General features: G+C 42.7%; 1 protein-coding gene across 1 annotated transcript in view; it reads left to right on the top strand.

The window, feature by feature from the left end:
* Positions 1–1,213: 1,213 nt before the first annotated feature.
* The window catches only part of LOC124712269 (alpha-tocopherol transfer protein-like), a 28,697-nt gene continuing 5,114 nt past the window's right edge, over positions 1,214–24,796 (top strand). The window contains exons 1-4 of the mRNA XM_047242563.1: positions 1,214–1,352; positions 5,049–5,208; positions 16,623–16,881; positions 18,603–18,713. Coding sequence (XP_047098519.1) covers positions 1,214–1,352; positions 5,049–5,208; positions 16,623–16,881; positions 18,603–18,713 — 669 coding nt within the window. The remainder of the gene's footprint in view (positions 1,353–5,048; positions 5,209–16,622; positions 16,882–18,602; positions 18,714–24,796) is intronic.

The raw sequence follows: 24,796 nt of genomic DNA on the forward strand, positions 1-24,796 counted from the left end.
TTTGCTAAAGTCTAAGAAGAATCTTGTGCATTCACTTCAAACCTGTGCTAAACTGTTGCCTTTATTAAGGCAGCCTGATTGGTATTCGTCTAGTAGGTTGTTTTTAGTTAAGTACTTTGTTAGCTCCTAGTGGACTACATATTGTAAGACTGTGGATAGTGCAGGAAGAATGCAAATAGATCGGTAATCATCGTTTATTGATTCAAATTCTCTGTTTAAATATTTACATTTTCGTTTTAGCTAATTTTATAGATCCCTTCACAGTTCTTAGGGCTCTCATTTCAGATGTTTGAATCTTGTTTGTCTGTCATTTGATGAGGGTCTAGTTCTCAGTGTCGAGGGTAAGTACATAAATTTTCATAGTTCCACAAAACTCAATTTTAATTTCTTTCCTCATTTATTTTTTAAAGTTCTGTTTACAGTATCATACTGATACAAGAATTTTACGATTTTTATGTGCATCTTTCTCTTATAGATAATTAATTTAATGTCCAACATATTTAAAACGTTTCACTTCTTCATTATCTTTCTACTTTCCAAAATTGACAATTTTTAATCTTGTGTGTTCGCCTCTTCCAAATGCCGTTACTTTTGTTTTCTCAGTACAGAACTATATATTATAATATTGGCACAGTAATTTCAGCATGCGGATAGTGGTTTCCAGTTTATGCTCATCGACACATATAATTACTTGGTCATCAATCAATAAATGCTATGTGGGTTTCATCATCACACTTCGTTCTTTTCTATTTCAGTTGTTTTATTATGAACAGGTTTTCGATTCAAAGGCTGGACTTTCTAAAATCATACTGATTCTTTGAAAGAAATTCTTCATTTTTTAATATATTTTACTCTTCTCCAGATCGTTCTGGTGATATATCGCTTCTACTTCTGTCATATGATGGCAGAATACAGGTACAGTCTGGCTTCGCAAACAAGGGACATAAATTGGCGGGATTGGCCCTACAGTTACCAGTATAAATTTTCAAACTGTGTGTGGCGTCTCTCCTTTTTATCGATCTTGTCGTTTTCCCTGCCTTTTTGTTATGTCAGAATTTTTGACATTATGTCTCCCTGAGTTCATTTTGTTACCTTCAGTTCTTTATTAACGCAAGTATATGTAAAGCACGTTTATTTTTGAGATGAAAGCAGATGATATGATACCAAAGAGTCCCAGTATTTGTCGCCAAGTTTTAGAGTTATATGTTCCAGGATGGGTTATCGAGAAGTGAGTCCAGAACTTGAGGCGATAGCAGTGAAGGAGCTGAATGAGGACCCCAAGAGGAGAGACCAGGACATCCAGCACATCAAGGACTGGCTGAGCAAGCAGCCGCACCTCAGGGCACGTGACGGTGAGTGACATCACACAGCGGCCAGACTGGCTGCGGCACGGAGGACAAAGCACGTCTGTAGGTGTCTCCATTACAGGCACGTTGAACAGCCTACAGGTAATCATACGACACTGGCCAATGTTCCCCATTTGGACCATTCTACCCAATTTGTTGGTTGTAGATCAAATTTAAAGCATTCTGCCCTGTTTGTTGGTTGTAGAGCATGTTCGTTGTTCTACACTGAGATAACAAAATTCATCGGATACCTCCCAATATCGTGTCGAATCTACTTTTGCCTGAGTAGTCCAGCAACACGAGGTGGCATGGACTCAACAGTTCGTTGGAAGTTCCCTTCAGGTTACTGAGCCATGCTGCGTCTATTGGCGTTCTTAATTGTAGAAATGTTGCCACTGCACAACTCTGTGCACGAACTGACCTCTCCATTCAGTCCCATAAATGTTCAATGGGATTCATGGTGAGCGATCTGGGTGGCCGAACCATTCGTACGAACTGCCCAGAATGTTTTTCAAACCAGTCGAAATCAACTGTGGCCTGGGACATGACGCATTTGTTTTGGAACATAAAGTCCGTGAATGGCTGCAAATGGTCAAGCAGCCGAACACAGCCATTTGTAGTCACGGGTCGGTTTAGTTGTACCAGAGGACCAAGTCCATTCCATATAAACACAGCCCACACCATTATGGAGGCACCACCAGCTTGTACAGTGCTTGTTGACAATTTGGGTCCATGGGTTCGTAGTGTCTGCACCACACTTTAACCCCACCATCAGCTCTTAGCAACTGAAATCCTCTCTGGAACTGGAAGACGTATCAAACTGAAATTTGAATCACATATTTTGATACTCGCAACCTCTCTCGTCCAAACCTATTAGGTACTTCCCGTTGGTCTACAATAACGAAATTTGACGAGAAGCAAGGTTTCACTGTACAAGTAAAGGAAAAAATTCACAAATTTTGAATTTGTAATTATATCACAAGGAAAAAAAAATTGCCATTTGTTATCCGACAGTCCGTCAGTCCGTCCGTCTGTTAAGTCCTTTTTTCTCAGGAACGGTTGGCGTATAAAGTTGAAATTTATGTCGCATACTTAGATCTACTGTCACTTGGCGCTGTAATGAATGGAAGCTTCTAAGTCCATACAACCAAAACATAGGTTATTTATGTCACATATTGTGATACTCTCAAACTCACTCATCAAAACCTATAGGGTACTTCGCCTTTATCTAGAATCTTGAAATTTGGCAGGAAGAAACGTTTCTCAGTGCAAGCAAACGGAAAAAATTAATAATTGTTAAGCTGTAATTATATCATACGAAAAGAACATTTATTTTGTCATCTGTTGGCTGACTTCAGACTTGAAGTTAAAACATTCTCAGAAGTCTTAGAACCCCTGGGACCGTTGTCTTGCCAGTATCAATGTCGATAACAGGTGAAAACCGAGGAGATCCTCGATTCACGGAATGGATGAACTGTCTGTGTACACAATTATTTTGTACGAAACTCTCAGTGCGTGAGTTGGTTTGGTGAAATACATTTTCAACCAGTTTTCTTCACTGTCACTAACTTCAGAAAACTTATTCTTTAAAAAAAAAAAAACTCTCTACAACTTAATGTTTTGGGCAGATGTCAAAGTGCACCTAGTCTACCCACAGGTAGAAAGAAAAAAAACAGAGTGCATGATGGCCTACTAGATCTGCAGACATTAGGCAATCGTGCACGTTTGAAACCTACTCTCTCGGCGTGAGACACGTCTTACGTACAGTTCTCCATCCCATGTCATTTTCTCTCCAAGGCGTATACAAGGATTGAAAAATGTTTTCCGGAGAGTAGAGGACAGCAAACATGGGTATTTACAGGCAGGTTCATAGAGTGCTGCCCCACTAGCGGCATGCGGCATTGCTTTAGTGTTTGTACCATTAATCCACGTTGACTGTATTGCATATATGAGCTTTTAAAGTCCTAATATAAATCCTTGCATCACTTAAGTAGATAGTTCGATGCAGAATTTTTCTACCGACTAATATTACTGACTAACTTAGCTGACGCTGCGTCGCTTGCATAGACTGTACGAACTGCAGAGATTTTTTTGTTTTTACTTAATCGAATTTCTGTGTTGTTCACAAACTGCAGCACATTCTAAGCTTTTCAAGTTAATTTAGACCATATAAGCATGGTGTCGTTTGAGTGTACTGACTGAAAAGCAATTCTCGTAACAGTAGTCCAAAGTTTTTGTTAATCAAGCTTTTTGCGTTCTTGTGGAGATATTTCCACAGCAACTTTCATCTCCTAAGAAATATTTCTTTATACCTAACCCAGAAGCGAAATACCAATTTTCATAAATTTAGCTTTAACTTTTTTTTTAATTTAGCGAAATATTTTCTTACAAATTTTCATCCAGTATTGCACGCCCATAGAGCTTGGATTTCCAGAAACATTGAAACACGCATTTTTTTATTGTTTCTATCCGAGAAGTTACATACCAATTGTCATAGATGTTGCCTTAAAAATCCTTTAGTTCTTTAGCAATTACTTACTTTCAAAAAAACTTTCACCCACTATTTTACCCCTTTAGTGGCTGAATTTCCAAAATGCAGGAACACTTGTTTTTTTCTGACTCAGAAACCAAACAGCAATTTTCGTAGTTCTAGCTTCAAACTTCCTTTAATAGCGGCATAATTTCAAACATTCTTTCATCCCCTATTTCAGCCCCTTAGGAGCGGAATTTCGGACAGTCCCTTCTGGAACCATGCCTACAGTATAAGATTCATACCCTCTCCAAACTTCAGGTTTTTATTCTTCGTGGCTTGATCTGAACAACGATGAGTCAGTGAACCATCCTCACCCTATTTCTTCCTCTTACGGGTTGAATTTCCAAAACCCTCTGACTTACGTATCTTTTATTTCTAACAGAGAAGCTGAATACAAGTTTTCATAGATTTATCTGCAAAAATACTTGCACAATGAAATATTTCTAGAAAAACTTTCATCCCATGTTTCAAGCCCATAGGAGATGAATTACAGAAACAATGAAACATGTATTTTTTATTTCTAATTTGAAACCAAATTTAACTTTTCATAGATTCATCTTTAAAAATGCTTACATAATGAAACATATTCATACAAAAAACTTATCTCATATTTCAGTCTCGTAGGGGTAAAATTTCCGAAAACACTGAAACACCTATTTTTCTTTTATTTGCTACCAGGAAGTCAAATGCGAATGTTCATTAAAAGCTTTCACCCACTATTTAACCCTCATAGGGTCAAACTTCCAGAAACGCTGAAACATGCATTTCTTTATTTCTGACCGAGAAACCAAATACCAGTTTTCGAAGGGCTAGCTTCAAAACCGTTCTCATCGAAACTTTATCAAAAAGACTCTTCATCCCCTATTTCATCGCCTTACGGCTGGAATTTTGAAAAAATCCCTTCTTAAATGACTCATAAGATCCACACCATCTCCAAATTTCAAGTTTCTGTCCTTAGCGGATTCGGCTGGGCGATGTTGAGTCAGTCAGGCAGAACGTAGCCTCTTATATATCGAGATATCCTGGAGTGTCTATCAATCTCAGCTCATTATAAGTAAAATACACAGATCAGAACTTTTGTCTCATAACATTCTCGCAACTCTCGTGTTTCCTACTGTTTTGTTAGTGTACAAAGTATTGGCGTTCGTAACAGGGCTTTTCTTTTCCAGATGACCAGTGGATTTTGACGTTCCTGCGTGGCTGCAAGTTCTCTTTGGAGAAGACGAAGCAGAAGCTGGATATGTTCTACACGCTGCGGTCCGCCCTTCCAGATATATTCATCAACCGGGATCCATTTTCACCAAAAGCCCAGAAATATCTCTCTTCAGGGTAAGTATCATTGACTACTTTTTTGTGCCCTGTTGTCACGTATTCTATTTTATCGCTGTAGTAAATGCACTACATTTAGTAAATTCTAATAGAAAAAAGGTTCATTCTACCCCGTATGCCCATACCCAACATTGCAAAAATAAATAATCCGTTTAGTGAAAACATCGATCCATAAAATAAGTAGTTAATCTGCGTAATGTGACAAGAATCGTATGAAACTGCTAGACAAACAAATTGTCTTCGCTAGCTTCTGCGGGCGAATCTCTGACGTGAAACGAGAGCTTAAACTGTGAAATATTTTCGCAGCCGAGTGAGATGGCGCATTGATTAACACACTTGACTTTGACAACACTGGTTCAGGCACCCACCGAGAACGCTATATTTAGGTGCTTCTTTAAAAATGATACGGCCTATTTAGTTCTGAGCCTTCTGCAATCGTAGCTTAGATTACGTGTCTAATGACCCCATCGCCAACGGGACGTTAAACTCTCATTTTCCTCCCTTTTTTTCCTTTCTTTCTTTATGTTGACTGTGAAGTGTCTAAGAAATCTATCCTGGCTGGAAGTAAAGCAAGTACGATACTGATTATGAAGCTACACCAAAAACGACTTAATACCGTGCTAACGATATAAGTGCAGTGAATTATCGCGGCAGTTAAGTTGCTAAACGAATGACAATGGAAAACTGCTGACGACCTGGACGAAAACATAGCCAAAATAAGAATATGGTTAGTCAAGAAGCCTAAAAAAACTCATCTCATTTGGTTCTGAATGGGTGAGCTGTAACCACAGCAGTAGTCAGTCAGAAGAAAACCGAAAATAGCCTACGGTCAATGTACGTAAACGGCAGATGAAGCTGCCATATAAGTGGTGAAGTACTTTTGGCAAGCCTGAATATACCGGGTGTTTATAATCAAACTTTCAGTATTTAACACGTTATAACAAAGAAACCATTTACCGTACGAAGACCAAACGTGGTATCATTAATGTCAAGGACGTGGGGAGAGATATATAATGCATAAGCAATTCAACTGGAACATGAAACACTTTTAACGAGATCCTACGGCATACTTATCGGTACCATTACTGCTACAAAAGGAGCTCAATATGGCGCCCATCAGCGTGCAGAAGAGTCTCAAAGCGCAGGACTCTATTCTGCACAGCAGAACGAAGCATGTCCGTAGGTATGTTGGCTACCTCTCTTGATAAGCTACGCTTCGGATCAGCACATGTGTGACTGCTCCCCTGTTAAACTCTGTTCTTCAAGTAGCCCCACAACCAGAAATCACAGTGAGTGAGATCATGTGATCGTGCCAGCCAAGCATTTGGAAACGATAGGCTGATAATTGGATAGTTTCCAAATGTACTTCGGAGAAGCAGGTGAACTTCACGAGCGATGTGCGGTGGGGCCCCATCTTAGATGAAAACTCTTCAGTTCAATGGGTCTGGGAACTGTAGGGCGGGCATGACATGCTGGCATATCACAGAACCGCTGGCCAGTTCTACTGTGCGTCTTTGGTCCTCGAGCGCCAAACTGTTCAAAAGAGAATGGCCAATAATGGAAGTTGCCGCTAGGCCACACCATACGGTGACAAGTTCATCATATAGAGGAATTTCATGCACTGTGACTGTAGGTGAAGATCCCCACAGTCGGCCATTCTGTGTGTTCACCTCACCCTTCGGAGAAAAATGAGCTTCGTCTGTCCATAGGATGGTCCAGGGCCAGCCCTCGTCAACTTCAGTCTTTGCGAGGAAGTGGAGAGCGAAGTCAACACGTTGTTGTGAGTCCTGTGGTGCAAGCAGCTGTATGACATAGATCTTGTACGTATACCATTTGAGAATGGTTCGAAGCACCTTCGGTACTGAGAACCACTGAACGTTCAACTATTGCGACACATCACGCTCACTGCCTGACGATCGGGAATTGTGCGCGGCGTTGGCTGCCATTGCAACAACGATTTCATCAACCACCTGTGGTGCAACCGTTCGTTGGCTTCTTACGGGAGCGACGCCCAGTTCTCTAGTTGATTCGAACTCCTCCATGATGCTCCGCACAGCAGATGGAGAAAGAGGACCCTTCCAAAATCCTTTTAGTCGCCGATATTCCCGAAGCTGAGCTGCAGCATTACTTTTGTTTTGATAATAAAGTTTCACCGATAACACCCTGCTCCTTTCGACCAAGCTCATGTTGACACGTCAACAAGTGCACTGCGACTAGTCAGGTGTCTGAGACTATGAACCACGATGACTGATCACGGCACCTGGTGGTCATAGTTAGAACAGTACGGTGGCGTATGGAAGTCATGCACCCCATTTTCTGGACATTAATGCTGACACGTTTGTTGCTCGCGTTAAATAGGGAAACTTTAATTATAACTACCAGGTACTTCAAGCTCATGCAAACTGGTTAGTACACAGACAGCAGAAGGAATGAAGCTGATTCGAATGGAATCAGCTTAGGTAAAGGCACATCAGCGTTGTTGAGGATAATCATCGGCGCCCCTCTATACGAACAACCAGTCAAATATCTAACAGAGGCACTTAGTCTTTACGTTTTTATACTTGTTTTATTACCAGAATGGAGTCGGGATAGAACATGCAAAACTATATCCCTATTTTAACCACAAATCCATAGTCGTGATAGATGATCGAAAACTTTTGACTGGTAGTGTAACTAGGTGTTCTGTTATCCACAATAAGTAATGACTAAAGATGGTCAAATACTCAGAACGAGAAATACAGTTAAAATATAGATCAAAATATAAGTTGTTTCATGTAGCGGTCACTGTAAAGTATCCTTCAGATACAACCTAGAAACTGCAGGGACGGGTTCCTAACTGAAAATGGAGGAAAAAAAGTCCTCTGAAAGGGCGTCGGGAAATGGACGACAACAAATCGTCCCGAAACACAGTACAGTGCTGCATCGCATCCACGTCACAAAAGATGTTCAGAGCGGCTTTCATGGGATTGCAGGTGATGCAGATGGTAGCGGTTGTCATGCAGTATACACGTAAATATACTTTGTGTTACACCATGTTTGTGGCCCACTTGCTTGGAGTTTGTACTAACGTTATATGAAGATGGTATCTGTTCTTTCGGACATGTCCGAAGGGGGAAATGTGTGCCCCAACCGGGACTCGAACCCAGGATATCCTGCTTACATGACAGACGCTCTATACATCTGAACCACCGAGGGCACAGAGGATAGTGTGACTGCAGAGATTTATCCCTTGCACGCTCCCTGTGAGACCCACATTCCCAACTTAATGTCCACACACTACATTCGTAGTGCCCCTGCCCATTACACTCATTACTCGCGGCAGACAATCTTACCGAGTCCCGTAAGAGTTCGGAGAATGCGTGTGCATCAGCACATGTCCGAAAGAACAGATACCATCTTGATATAGTTAAGGCTAACCGGCCATTGACCTTCTTGTGTACAGATGCGCATGCATTGCCCGAACTCTTACGGGACTCGGTAAGATTGTCTGCCGCGAGTAATGAGTGTAATGGGCAGGGGCACTACGAATGTAGTGTGCGGACTTTAAGTTGGGAATGTGGGTCTCACGGGGAGCGCGCAAGGAATAAATCCCTACAGTCGCACTATTCTCTGTGCCCTCGGTGGCTCAGACGGATAGAGCGTCCGCCATGTAAGCAGGAGACTCCGGATTCGACATTTTCAACTGTCCCCGTTGATATATACACTCCTGGAAATGGAAAAAAGAACACATTGACACCGGTGTGTCAGACCCACCATACTTGCTCCGGACACTGCGAGAGGGCTGTACAAGCAATGATCACACGCACGGCACAGCGGACACACCAGGAACCGCGGTGTTGGCCGTCGAATGGCGCTGGCTGCGCAGCATTTGTGCACCGCCGCCGTCAGTGTCAGCCAGTTTGCCGTGGCATACGGAGCTCCATCGCAGTCTTTAACACTGGTAGCATGCCGCGACAGCGTGGACGTGAACCGTATGTGCAGTTGACGGACTTTGAGCGAGGGCGTATAGTGGGCATGCGGGAGGCCGGGTGGACGTACCGCCGAATTGCTCAACACGTGGGGCGTGAGGTCTCCACAGTACATCGATGTTGTCGCCAGTGGTCGGCGGAAGGTGCACGTGCCCGTCGACCTGGGACCGGACCGCAGCGACGCACGGATGCACTCCAAGACCGTAGGATCCTACGCAGTGCCGTAGGGGACCGCACCGCCACTTCCCAGCAAATTAGGGACACTGTTACTCCTGGGGTATCGGCGAGGGCCATTCGCAACCGTCTCCATGAAGCTGGGCTACGGTCCCGCACACCGTTAGGCCGTCTTCCGCTCACGCCCCAACATCGTGCAGCCCGCCTCCAGTGGTGTCGCGACAGGCGTGAATGGAGGGACGAATGGAGACGTGTCGTCTTCAGCGATGAGAGTGGCTTCTGCCTTGGTGCCAATGATGGTCGTATGCGTGTTTGGCGCCGTGCAGGTGAGCGCCACAATCAGGACTGCATACGACCGAGGCACACAGGGCCAACACTCGGCATCATGGTGTGGGGAGCGATCTCCTACACTGGCCGTACACCACTGGTGATCGTCGAGGGGACACTGAATAGTGCACGGTACATCCAAACCGTCATCGAACCCATCGTTCTACCATTCCTAGACCGGCAAGGGAACTTGCTGTTCCAACAGGACAATGCGCTTCCGCATGTATCCCGTGCCACCCAACGTGCTCTAGAAGGTGTAAGTCAACTACCCTGGCCAGCACGATCTCCGGATCTGTCCCCCATTGAGCATGTTTGGGACTGGATGAAGCGTCGTCTCACGCGGTCTGCACGTCCAGCACGAACGCTGGTCCAACTGAGGCGCCAGGTGGAAATGGCATGGCAAGCCGTTCCATAGGATTACATCTAGCATCTCTACGATCGCGTCCATGGGAGAATAGCAGCCTGCATTGCTGCAAAATATGGATATACACTGTACTAGTGCCGACATTGTGCATGCTCTGTTGCCTGTGTCTATGTGCCTGTGGTTCTGTCAGTGTGATCATGTGATGTATCTGACCCCAGGAATGTGTCAATAAAGTTTCCCCTTCCTGGGACAATGAATTCACGGTGTTCTTATTTCAATTTCCAGGAGTGTATAAACGCCTGTCGACAGCTTAAGGTCTTCATTTAATTATCATTTCATTGTACTAATTTTCGTCTCAATGCCCTGCAAATCCGGTCATCCAAATCTGAAGTATACACAAGCTGCCGCCTCCCTGCACGTTCGTCTGTCTGAAAGAACCCATGATAAGACATTATTGTGAGATGTGGTTGGTGTCTATGACGGTAGTTGTTTTGGTGCAGCCGTGTTGCCCCTCGGCCGTTTCCATCTGCTTGGCCGTGCACAAACACAATCTCAGCTTGTCCCCAACATGAACACCGGACCATTCTACTCCGTACAGTACACTGCGTCAATCACACAGACTTCAATACACGAGGAACACACGCTATGTGGCCATACCAATTATTATTCGTCAGTGCCATCTACAGTGGCAACGATCCATTTCCGGGCACATGTTCATAAGACCTTTTTTCCTCAATTTCAAGTCAAGAATCCGTCCCTGCAATTTGTCGATTTTATTCATGTTCACCCTGTGTAGTTACTTAGTGTTGTAGCATAGTCCGCACATCACTCTTCATTAAAAGTAACACAAAAGGCATTCGAAGCACTGGTAAAAGTATTCTTATCCTGAGAGCCGAAGAAAAGCCAATGCAGATGGCAGCACTGTGACTGGATGCTTGTTGACCACACAGGAACTTCGGACGAAAAAATTAGTAACCATCAACGAGACCTCACGTTCTTCCCGTAAAACGGCTACTAAAGCCTTGATAGGCAGTTATTGGCATCTTGGAAGACGAGAATGACCCTAGCGTACTCATCAGGAAGATGTGGAAGATAGTTCAAAACTTGGTCACCGAGAATGTTACGAATACACATCTTTGTTCACGTTTACTACACGGTAATTTGGATGAGTGGATCCAAGTCATGGTACTACAATCACTCCAAACGCTTGACACAATCAACTCCACCCTGAACTACACCCTAAACACACTATGTTTTGAACATCTCATTGGACCGTCGGTGACCTCGACGCCTTGTATCACCTGACAAGATGCAAAATCTCGATTCGTTGGACCACACAACACTCTTTCAGTCAGCTACAGTCCAATTTTGTATGCTGTTAGGCCCATTGAAGATATGTAGCTCTACATGCCGCTGTGACGAATGGCGTCTTGGGAAGTGCCTGACGTCAGATATCCGTTGCATTCAGTTCCCTTCGCAGTGTTCGCTCGAAGACTGGTTGAGATGTATCTGCGTTCGCTGACAGTTACTGAGAAAGCATGATACTTGTCTTCGATCCGTATCGCTTATGATATTTTTATGACCGTTGTTGTTACACTGAATCACTTGGCTGCGAAGGATAAATTTGTTTTAGTCTACGTCAAACATCTACACCTAAATCTGCACTCTGCAAACCACTGCGATGTGCATGGCAAAGCGTACGTCCCACTGTTCCCGTTATTAGGGCTTTCTCCCGTTGCATTCACGTATGAAATGCGGAAAAAACGATTGTTTAAATTCCTGTACGCATGCAGTAATTATTTTAATCGTATCCTCTCGATATCTATGGGAGCGGTATGCAGGAGGTTGTAGTATATTCCTAGAGTCATCATATAAAACAAATTCTTGAAACTTTGGTATTAGAATTTCTCGGAATAGTTTCCATTTATCTCCAGGAGTCTGTCAGTTCAGTTCTCTTAACATTTCAGTGACACTTTCCAGTGGTTCAAACAAATCTGTCACCATTCCTGCTGCCCTTCTCTGTATACGTTCGATATCCCCCGCGAGGCCTGTGTAGTACGGGACCCACACAACTGAACAGTATTCTAGGACGAATCGCATGAGTGACATTAGGCAGTCTCCTTTGTAGACTGTTGCATTTCCCTACATTTCGGCCAATAAACGGAACACTGCTACCTGCTCTACACACGACTGAGCCTATGTGATCGTTAAATTTCACGTCCCTACTAAGTGTTACACCCAGGTATTTGTATGAGTGCCGGCCGAAGTGGCCGTGCGGTTAAAGGCGCTGCAGTCTGGAACCGCAAGACCGCTACGGTCGCAGGTTCGAATCCTGCCTCGGGCATGGATGTTTGTGATGTCCTTAGGTTAGTTAGGTTTAACTAGTTCTAAGTTCTAGGGGACTAATGACCTCAGCAGTTGAGTCCCATAGTGCTCAGAGCCATTTGAACCATTATTTGTATGAGTTTACAGATTATAACTGTGACTCACTGACATTGTATTCATAGTATATTAAGTTTTTCCATCTTTTGAAGTGCACAATTTTACATTTTTGAACATTTAAAGCAAGATACCAATCATTCCACCACTTTGAAATCTTATCAATGTCTTCTTGAATGTTTGTACAGCGTCATTCAGACAATACGTCGTTGTAGATAACTGTTCAACTAGAAAAAGTCTGACATTGCTATTAACGTTGCTCGCAAGATCATTAACATACAACAGCAACAGAAAGAAACCCAAAACACTTCCTTGGGATACACCAGAAGTTACTTCTACATTTATCGACGACTCTCCATCCAAGATAACATACTGCTCTTACCTACCAATAAATTTTCAGGCCAGTTACATGTTTCGTCTGGTATCCCGCTTGACTGGCAACTGGAATAGAATAATAATTAGATCCTTCTACCGATCTCCCAATTCACATGATACAATTGCTGAAAGCTTCAAAGAAAACTTGAGTTTGATTTCAAACACGTACCCGACTCATACGATTATAGTTGGTGGTGACTTTAATTTAGCCTCGATATGTTGGCGAAAATACATGTTTAATTCCAGAGGTACCCATAAAACATCATCCGAAATTGTGCTAAACACATTCTCTGAAAATTATTTCTAGCAGTTAGTTTGTGAGACCACGCGAATAGTAAACGGTTGTGAAAACACGCTTTACCTCTTAGCAAAAAATAATCCTGAGCTAAAAACGAGCATGAAAACGGATACAGGGATTAGTGAACACAGAGTTGTCGTAGCGAACTGAATATTTTAATTCCCAAATCCTCAAAAAATAAACGAAAAATATACCTATTCAAAAAAGCAGATAAAAGTTCACTTGACGCCTTCCTGAGAGGCAACCTCTCCTTCCAGATTAACCACGTAAGTGTAGACCAGATGTGGCTTGAATTCAAAGAAATAGTATCGGCAGCAATTGATTTATACCAAATGAATTAACAAACGACGGAGCTGATCCTCTTTCGTACACAAAACGGGCCAGAACACTGTCGCAGAAACGACGAAGAAAACACGCCAAATTTAAACGGACGCAAAATCTTCAACATTGGCAATCTTTTGCAGAAACTCAAAATTTAGAGCGGACTTCAGTACGAGGTGCTTACAAGTGTTTCCAAAACGAATCTTTGCCTCGAAACCTGGCTGAAAATCCGAAGACATGCTTTTCGTATGTGAAGTATGCTAGCAGCAAGACAGAATCAATGCCCAATGCCTTCTCTGTGCGATGGCAATGGAAATACTATGGAAGACAGTGCTGTCAAAGCAGAGTTGTATTGTATTGTATGTTAACCGGGGACCTAGAACCAATGGAGAGGCTCCGTCCCCGCCTTAGCTGCAGTGGTCCACAACCCCACGACTGCTACCGCAGTCCACTTTTCCCCTCCGCCGCCCCACACCGAACCACTCTTTCAGGGTTATTGTGCGGTCTGGACCCCGGTGGACTCCCCCCCAACTAGGGAACGTCTCACACGAGACGAGTGCAACCCCTATGTCTGCGTGGTAGAGTAATGGTGGTGTACGCGTACGTGGAGAACTTCTTTTCACAACAATCGTCAACATAGTGTAGCTGAGCCGGAATCAGGGGAACCAGCCCGTATTCGCCAAGGCATATGGAAAACCGCCTAAAAACCTTCCACAGACTGGCCGACTCACCAGACATCGACACAAGTCCGCCAGGCAGATTCGTGCCGGGGACCAGGCGCTCCTTCCCACTCCGGAAAGCCGTGCGTTAAACCGCACGGCTAACTGGGCGGGCATAAAGCTGAGTTACTATACACAGGCTTCCGAAATTCCTTCATCAAAGAAGACGAAGTAAATTTTCCAGAATTCGAATCAATAACAGCTGCCAACATGAGTAACGTAGAAGCACATATCCTTGGAGTAGTGAAACAACTCAAATCACTTAACAAAAGCAAGTCTTCCGGTCCAGATTGTATGCCAGTGAGACTCCTTTCAGAGTATGCTGACAGAATGTACAACAGTTCGCACGACGGAAGATCCGTACCCAAAGGCAGGGATGTTACACAGGTCAGACGAATATTCAAGAAAGGTAGTAGGACTAATCCACTAAATTACAGGCCAATATCGTCGATATGCAGCAGGATTTTGGAAGATATATTGTGTTCGAACATCTAAGCAAAAGGTCTATTGACACACAGTCAACACCGATTTAGAAAACCTCGTTCTTGTGAAAAACAACTAGCTCTTCACTCGCATGAAATGTTGACTGTTATTGATAAGGGATTTAAAATTGATTTCGTATTTCTGGATTTCCCGAAGGCTTTTGACACTGTACCACACAAGCAGCTTGTAGGGAAACTGCGTGCTTGTGGAATCTCGTCTCAGTTATGTGACTGGATTCGGGATTTCCTGTCAGAGTGGTCACAATTCGTATTATTCGTAATTGACGGAAAGTCATCGAGTAAAACAGAAGTAATTTCTGGCATTCCCCAAGATAGTGTTATAGGCCCTTTGCTGTTCCTTATCTATGTAAACGATTTGGAAGACAATCTGAGTAGCCGTCTTAGGTTGTTTGCAGATGACGCTGTTGTTTATCGCCTAGTAGAGTCATCAGAAGATCAAAGCAAATTGCAAAACGATTTAGAAAAAAATATTTGTATGATACGAAAATTGGCAATTGACCCTAAATAACCAAAAGTGTGAGGTCATCCAGGTGAGTGCTAAAAGAAAACCGCTAAACTTCGGTTACACGATAAATCAGTCAAATCTAAAGGGCGGAAATTCGGCTAAATACCTAGGAATTAGAATTACGAACAACTTAAATTGGAATTAACACATAGAAAATGTTGTGGGGAAGGCTATCCAAAGACTGCGTTTTATTGGCAGGACACTTAAATGTAACAGACCTACTAAGGAGACTGCCCGAGCTTGTCCGTCCTCTTTTCGAATACTGCTGCGTTGTGTGGGATCCTTACTAGATAATATTGACTGAGTACATCGAAAAAGTTCAAAGAAGGGCAGCATGTTTTGTATTATCGCGAAATATGGGAGAGACTGTCACTGAAATGATGTAGGATTTGGAGTGGACAACATTAAAACAAAGGTGTTTTTGGTTGCGGCGCAATTTTCTCACGAAGTTTCGATCACCAACTTTCTCCTCCGAATGCGAAAATATTTTGTTGACGTTGAGTTAAATATGGAGAAACCATCATAATAACAAAATAAGGGATTCAGAGCTCGCACTGAAAGATATAGGTGTTCGTTTTTTCCGCGCTCTATACGAGATTGTAATAATGGAGAAATGTGAAGGTGGTTCGATGAACCTTCTGCCAGGCACTTAAATGTGATTTTCGAAGTATCCATGTAGATGTAGATGTAGATGACCTTACTTTTGATAACAAGCGCAGGTGTTGCACTGAGTCAAATGGTTTACTTTTTTATTTTATTTTATTTTTTTTTTTTTTTTTTGGATATCCAGACAGAGATACTGCGTTTACCTGACTGGCTTGAACATTGGCTTTCAGGATGTCATGTGAGAATAGTGCGAGTAGGTTTTCACACGTTCATTATTTCCGAAATCCATGCTACTTCGCATGGAGGAGGGCGTTCCTTTCCTGATACCCCATTGTGCTTGAGCTCAGAATACGTTCTAAGACAATACAACGTATGGATGTCAACGATATTGGCCCATGTTAACAGATCGTCAAGACGGTCACTTCATTCACGGTGTAGTCGTGGGCACGTCCAAATACGAGAGCTCCTTTCTACCATTCTGTCACGTCTCTACGTCAGCCCACTTTACTGCGTCGTATCCAGATATACAAACCACTTACACCGCTTCACTGTCAAGGCTTACGTCAGCGATGGTGTGTCACGTGAGCGTATGGTACCAGTCCAGCACCATTGACAGCGCTCCAAAGTGACCAGTATACTCTTCTAACGCGGAAATTAACATTTTGTCCAGTGTGTTTAGATAGTGGTACAGGTAGTCGCAACGTAGATCCCATTGGTTGTTTAGATTAGCTTTGATTACTATAGGACATCCTATTTCTGTGCAAGTTCTTATCACTCTTGAGTCTCGCTCTAGTGTGGTGCGTTCCCATTGGCAGGGTAGTAGTGGAGCTGCCTCGGAGATCGCCAGAGGGCCGCCGCGTCATCATCTGGCGGCCCCGCCTCCTGGCCCCTGGATCACTGTCAGCGGAGGACGTCAGCAGGGTGAACTTCATGAACGCCGATGCGACGCTGCACGAGGACGACGCGACCGTCATATGCGGGGAGGTCACCATTCAGGATTTTCAAGGAACGACCATGGCCCATTTCGCCTCCTGGACACCTTGGCAGATGAAGCGTATCACCACCTGCTTCCAGGTACTTTTCACACTTTTGCCAATCTAGGACATAATACGAAAATACCAAACAAGTTGATTGTAAGCTTGTTGCCTCTCATATAGTCTGTTATTAGGTGCCTGGTTTCTTCGGGATTTACGCTGCTGGTCTGTCACACTGTAACACTAGCAATAATAGTAAAAGGCGAAATTTTGCATCTTGTGTGTATCCTTTATAGTAGGAAGAACACATAATACAGCACGTAGCACTACTATATGGAACAGCACGAGGCCCTGTGGTGTTTTTTTTTCAGTCTTCTGACTACGTTTTTCATTTGCCGAACGCATTCCATTCTCTGTCTATCTCTACAGTTTTTACCCCCTAATGCTCCCTCCAGTACCATGGAAGTTATTTCCTGATGTCTCAACAGATGTCTTGTCACCCTGCCCCTCTTTTTGCCAGTGTTCTCCATATGTTCCTTTCCGATTCTGCGCAGAACCACTTCATCATTCCTTACCTCATCAGTCCACCTAACTTTCAACCTTCTTCTGTAGCAGCACATTTCAAATGTTTCGATTCTCTTCTGTTCCTGTTTTCTCCCAGTCCATGTTTCACTACCGGCCAATGTTGTACTCCAATTTTCTCAGGAATTTCTTCGTCAAATTAAGGCCTACGTTCAGTGCATTTCTATTGGCTTAGAATACCCTTTTGCCGGTGATAGCCTGCTTTTTATGTCCTCTTGCTCATTACGTCACGTGTTATTTTGCTGCCTAGTAGCAGAACTCCTTAACTTCATATAGTTCGTCATCACCAATTCTGATGTTAAGTTTCTCGGTATTCTCATTTACGCTATTCTGATTTATGTAAATCTCATTGCTTTCGTCTTTCTTCGATTTACTCTCCATTACTACTCTGTTCTCATTAGACTTATCACTCCATTGAACAGAGCCTGTAATTCTTATTTACTTTGACTGAGGATAGCAATGTCATCAGCGAATCTTATCGCCGATATCCCTTCACCCTGAATTTTAATCCCACTCTTAACCTTTCTTTTATTTGCGTAATTGCCTCTTCGACGAATAGACAGAATAGTAGGAGCGAAAACTACATCCCTGTCTTACCTCATTTTTAATCCAGCACTTCGTTCCTGATATTCCTGCCTTATCGTTTCTTGATTTTTCTTCAGTCTTGCTTCCACTATCAACCACAACGTCAGAACAGCCTCTTTGGCGCCTGTACCTTGCCTAAAGATAGACTGATGGCCATCTAACTGATTCTCAACTTTCTTTTCAATTTTTCTATACATTGATTTTGTCATCAACTTGGGTGATGCATGAGTTGTTAAGCTGATTGTGCGATAATTCTCGCACTTGTCGCCTCTTGCAATCTCCCGAATTGCATGGGTAATGTCTTTCCGCAAGCTGCACTTATCTTTAAGCTTATCTCTTGGTTTCTACAGTGTAAGAGATTAATCAATTTAAAGCACGAAGTATGCCAATTTGAAGCTCAGTTTCAGTCTTCACGTAACGAAGGGTGGACAAAATAAACCGAGCCCAAAACATTTTCATAGACCTAAAGACAGGCAACCCAACTTACATCATCCACACCTGGGGCAGATGATGTAAATTAGGTTGCCTTTCTTAAGGTGCATGAAATATTTTATGGGCCAGTTTTACCTTGCCCACTCCACAGTACAACAAATTAGACTGGAGTGGTACTTCAGACTCTTTATATTCTTTTCTTTTTTGTTCTTTTCTTTACAGGATGGTTACCCGCTGAGAGCCAAAGGACTCCACATGATCAATGTTCCATCGGGCTTCGAGAAACTCTTCTCATTATTTGAACAATTTTTCAAGGAGAAGATACGTAAAAGGGTATGTATATAGGAAGTCATTCCATTTACTCCTCAATGACAACAATAGTACATGAAAAACACAAACACACATGTTTTGCTCCTCAGCTTCCATTTCAGAAGTAACAGGCCAGAACTCTATGTACAGCCTGATAAAAACAGACATGTAGTTGTATTTTAATATATCGACCTTCCTCCGTACATTAGTAACATGCAGGGCACGCCCGAACGCCACCGAAAGGATATTTTTCGGGGACAATTTTTTGAATAGTTCAGTATAAGAGACCTTCGTTCTCTAGTGGTTAGTTACAGAGGAACTGCATTTCGTTTTATTTTTTATGTCATTTCATGACTATGTTAGCTGTAAAGTACTATGGAGGAAAATTAGTTCTCAAGTGAACTCTGAAAATATAGACTACAGTATATGATAAATATTTATTGTCGTAAAATCTTTAGGGAAAAAGAAAAACTAAAATCGGGAGCAGTTGTAGATAGTAAACCTACTGTAATCAAAAGTAGGTGAAAGATTTTAATTCAGACTAAAATATCAGATATTGGAGTTACAGTTACTGGAATATTCATAAACACAAAGATTTTTCACAGCTAGTCAAAGGAAGGTGTATAGAATTCTACTTAATATCCACGATGAATCTTTTATTCTGCAGTAAAGTTTGTGCGGTTGTAAAAGCTTCGTCTTCATTACATACATCAGCTGTATCCTCAATTGAATCTCGAGCCCAGGTCTTGCACAGCTTAAATTTTTTGAGAAGCTTAATAAAAGCGTGCACTCTGTTGGTCAGTGTTGCGTACGCTCTGGATACCAAATTTAGGCTGTTACTCAGATCTTATCCGTTGGACAAGAACGTACGGTTCACAAATTTACGCCCTGCTGCAACAGAGAGGACGCTTCAAAACATTTAGCAGAACAAACATTTTAGTTGATTGGTCAGGACGAAATGAAAATCTCATAGTGATTGAGGCTGAATACAATAGTGAAAAATGAAAAGAAGATATTTTGTCGGAGTATGGGAAAAGAGGGTTAACTTGGAAACGTTTCACCAGAGTCCTAAAATCACACAAGCAGTGAACGCTGGAAAGTCCGAAAATCTATGGACTATTTCGCCTCGGTAGCCTAATGGTTTGGATTCAGATGCTGAATGTGAAACAAACTTTAATGCAATTACAGACATTGTAGATCAGCTGCTAATGATGAAATATAGTTAAAATCAAAATAATCAAGAAACCTAGATGGCGTTCTGAGGATTAAGCATCAACAAATTAAAAATTTCTAAATGATATTTTCGCTCATTGATTATAATTTTGATTATGATGTCCACTATATCAGTTTTGGCTTAGGGATCATTTTCGTGTGCAAAGCCTCCAAAGTCGACATCGTAATTGCGGACACAGTGAACATCATCAAAATCAAATGAGGAAAATTTTATGATTTAGAAACATCAAATTAAAAATTATTTACCTGCATTCGTTATTATAAGAGGCAGTGAGCGACCGGTCGGTTAAGCAAGGCTGATTGTGATACGCGACTGGAGGAAAAATTGAAGTCAATTAAAAAAATTAAGGCCAAAGAAACGACTTAGATAGTGTATCAGAGGAAGTTCGCTGTCGGAAAATATAGCAACGCCAAAAAATTATTAATGTAAAGCAGTAAAATTTCAAGAATACATTGGTTTTAAGTGATTAACATTGCAAAATCACGCATTAATGCAAGCGTTAGATAAGCCACTACAAGTGTGGCATGCTGGTGCGTTAATAACCGGTGAAATCGACAGAATGTTCAGTGCAAGCAGGCAGACGTTAATGTATTGTGTTGTACAGATGCCGGGTGTTGCTTTGTGGGATGGAGCTCCATGGCTGTTACACTTGGTCGGTGAATACAGGGACTGTTAACACTATTTGTGAATGCCGCTGGAGCTATCGTCTGATGATGTCCCACATGTGATCGACTGGTGACAGATCTGGTGATCGAGGAGGCCAAGGCAACATGTCGACACTCTGTAGAGCATGTTGGGTTACAACAGCCGTATGTGGGGGAGCGTTAACCTCTTGGAAAACCACCTTGGAATGCTGTTCTTGAACGGCAGCACTATTTGTCGAATCACCAGGCTGACCTACACATTTGCAGTCAGCGTACGTGGGATAACCACAATAGTGCTTTTGCTGTCATACGAGAAATGGTTCAAATGGCTCTTAGCACTATGGGACTTTACTTCTGTGGTCGTCAGTCCCCTAGAACTTACAACTACTTAAACCTAACTAACCTAAGGACATCACACACATCCATGCCGGAGGCAGGATTCGAACCTGCGACCGTAGCTGTAGCACGGTTCCAGATTGTAGCGCCTACAACCGCTCGGCCACCCCGACCGGCGCTGTTATACGAAATCGCATCCTAGACCACATCTTCTGGTGCAGGTCCGGTGTGTCTAGCACGTAGACAGGTCTTTTACAGGCCCTCATCTGTCCTCCTAACCAACGCACGGCTATTGGGGGCCACCGAGGTAGAACTAGCTTCGCCAGGAAACAAATCGGACCTCCACCTTGTCCTCCAATGAGCTCTCGCTTGACGCGACTGAGGTTGCAAATGATTGTGATTTTGGAGCAGTTGAACGTGCGCTACAGGGCGTCTGGCTTGGAGGTGTTCTTGAAGTAATCGATTTGTAACAGTTCCTTGTATCATCGAGGTGCCAAATGCTGCACAGACGCAGTACAATGCACCAGATTCATACGCCGAAGATTATCGTCTATCCTCTCGGTAGTGCCACGTGGCCGTCCGGATCCCGGTCTTCTTGTGACAGCGCATTCCCGTGACCACGGCCGCCAGCAATCATGTACAGTGGCAACATTCATGCCAAGTCTTTCTGTAACGTCGTAGAAGGAACATCCAGCTTCTAGTAGCCATATTACACAACTTCGATAAAACTCGGTGAGGTGTTGATAATGGCGTCTTTGTCATCAAAATGGTTCAAATGGCTCGGAGCACTATGGGACTTAACTTCTGAGGTCATCAGTCCCCTAGAACTTAGAACTACTTAAACCTAACTAACCTAAGGACATCACACACATCCATGCCCGAGGCAGGATTAGAACCTGCGACCGTAGCGGTTGCGCGGTTCCAGACTGTAGCGCCTAGAACCTCTCGGTAACCCCGGCCGGCTCTTTGTCATCTTGAAGGCATTCTTGGCGAACATAACTTCACCATGTCCAGTGTCAAAGGTAACCAAGGCTCACGACCGTTATAGTGTGTATTTAAAGCAAACATGATTTTCATTCTCACAGCGGTGCTATTATCGCCACTATTAGGTGACTGGCGGGAAATTTGAATAGATACTATATTTCAGTTAAAGAAACACGCCTACCGACGTTTGTTTATGTCGTAAAACTCCTTCTTGGTATTGCGACATTTTTCAATCAGTGTATTTCAGTATACGGATGAGATAAAGGACTGTAAAAAATTCAAGACTCTACAGGAAGTTCTATGGCTGAAAGCGAAAAACAGTGGAATAATCTTCTCGAAGGGAGACGTGGTAGCCCTGTACTGTATTTTGATTTCGCGAGAATAATGGCAGACATTGGAACTAAGCAATTTAAGCTTTAATGTTCCTCCGCCAATGAAGTTATGCGATCCAAAATGGATCTTTCAGTATCCACTTAAGTGTGAGCTGTTCTGAAACTTCTAGTCAAGTTACAGCTGTGCGCTGGTCAGTGACTGGAACGTGAATGAGATATCAAGGCAGAGCTCACAACCCGCCCTCACACCTTTACGTCTTCCAGTATCCCTCTCCTGCTTTCCAAACGTCACAGCTCACACGCATGCCTAGGGGGACTAGCACTCCTGGTTGATAGGATAGGTTCTGGGTTCGAATGGTGGTCCGAACTATAGATTTGACGTGCCATAAGGTTTCAGATCCTTAGATACTGAGCATTGGCTTACCTTAGGAAAGGATGGGGAGGGAAAATTGTCATGGCCATTTTAAGGGACCGATCCAGCTATTTTTCTTAAGCGATTTAGGTAAACCACGAAAAAGCTAAATGGCTGGAGGAAGATTTGAGCTGTGCGAATCCAGAGTATCACTGCGATAGCTTCCTTAGTGATAGGTTTAGATTAAACAAGGTGACAACTCTTAGTGACATAGCTCTACATATACCAAATAAGAAATGAATTATTTACAATATTATTCAAGTTGTGTTGAAATAAATGAAAAAGAATTTGCGCAATAAAATTTAAGGAAAATGGTTACCCTCACAGTGTCTACTAAGAGAGTGTGACAAAAAGAGCCTTTTTTAGTTACTTAGCTAATTAGTTTGGTCCCCCACATATCATTTACACAATGATAATGGCGTATTAACATGTGCTAGACAAAGAAGGAAAATAAATATATGAAGTCGCTCCACTTACTTTATGCTTATCACATATATCTGTAGTAAAGTGTGGCACGAAATAAAATTGTACCTGACTCCCTACCACAGGCTCAGAGATCATTTCTGAAATAAGGATCGTTCCTTTGGCTGTCCACAGTCCAAGGTTTTTCAGGAATTTGGTGCTTCGCACAGTTATGTTTAGAGCTTCTTGAATAGAAATCATTAGTGCTACTCATTGCCAAAGCTCCCTGACTAATTTTGAAATCGTATTACATGCAAATTTAAGTCAGAAATAGGCTGCGAATTTATGTAATAACGTGACCTGACTGCAATATTAAGAAAGCATGACCTAGAACAGAGATTTACTTCACGCAACGTACTTAAGGGTGACAATTATTGAACTGTATGAAATAAAATCGTCATAAATTCTGAATGGTTCACGTTAGGACGTTCAAATTTCACGGTTGAACGTGAGGCACGATGGTAATTAGTATGCGCATGCATGGTTTGACTTCGCAACGAAGTCCACTTTCATTTGGATGGGATCGTCAATCAGCAAAATTGGCGCATTTGGGGGACTGAGAATCCACCTTTTTCAATAGAAAAGTCACGGAATAGTCGGTGTGATATTCTTTGATGGCACGGTGACTACCGAACGGTACAAGAAGGTTTTGGAAGATGAGTTCATTCCCATTATTCATCGTAACCCTGATTTGGACAAGATACGTTTCATGCAAGCTGGAGCTCGACCCCACCGAAGCAGGTGAGCGTTTCATGTCCTGGAGGAGCACTTTGGGGATCGCATTATTGTTCTGTGGTACTCAGGGGTCACTGTTATGGGCCCCGATTGGCCGACATATTCTCCTGATCTGAACACATGCGATCCCTTTCTGTGTGAGTATATTACAGACATTGTGTAAAGCAACAACCCCAAAACAATTGCTGAACTGTACAGAGCCGTTCAGGAAATAATCGACAGCACCGATGTTCCAACACTTCAGAGCGTCATGCAGACTTTCTCTATTCGTCTGTGTCACATCATCTCCAATGATGGCAGGCACATCGAACAGGTTATAACCCAAATCCTAAGATCTGTAGTGACGTTTACATGATCAATAAAGTGTGTGCACGCCGTAGTTTATAAATAATTTACGTTTCTTTCATATAATTCAGTAATTGTAGCCCAGTATAATGAGCATAGCAAGCAGTTAATTGATTTGCAAGAATCTGCCTATCCGTAACGAGTATCTGAATTTATATGAGAAACATGTAAGCAACGATGCTTATAGTTTCTCTGTATACAATGGTCGTGTTTTGCCTAGTGTGTTAACATACCTCAAACATATAGACGTTGATGTTGTTGTTCTTGCTGCTGCTGTGGTTCTCAGTCCGAAAAATGGTTTGATGCGGCTCTCCATGCTACTGTCCCCTAGAAGCCTCTTCATCTCCAAATAATTACTGCAACTTATATCCTTCTGAATCTGTTTTCTGTATTCATCGCTTCTCCCTCTACGATTTTTACCCCCCACACTTCCCTCCGATACTAAACTGGTGACTCTTACTGTCTCAGAATATGTCCCACCAATCGATCCCTTCTTCTGGTCAGGCCATAAATTTCTTTTCTCCCCATTCTTATTCAGTACCCCCTCATTAGTTACGTGATCTACCCATCTAACCTTCAACATTCTCCTGTAGCACCACATTTCGAGAGCTTGTATACCCGTC

Source organism: Schistocerca piceifrons, chromosome 8 (genome assembly GCF_021461385.2).
Source record: "Schistocerca piceifrons isolate TAMUIC-IGC-003096 chromosome 8, iqSchPice1.1, whole genome shotgun sequence".
Lineage (NCBI taxonomy): Eukaryota > Metazoa > Arthropoda > Insecta > Orthoptera > Acrididae > Schistocerca > Schistocerca piceifrons.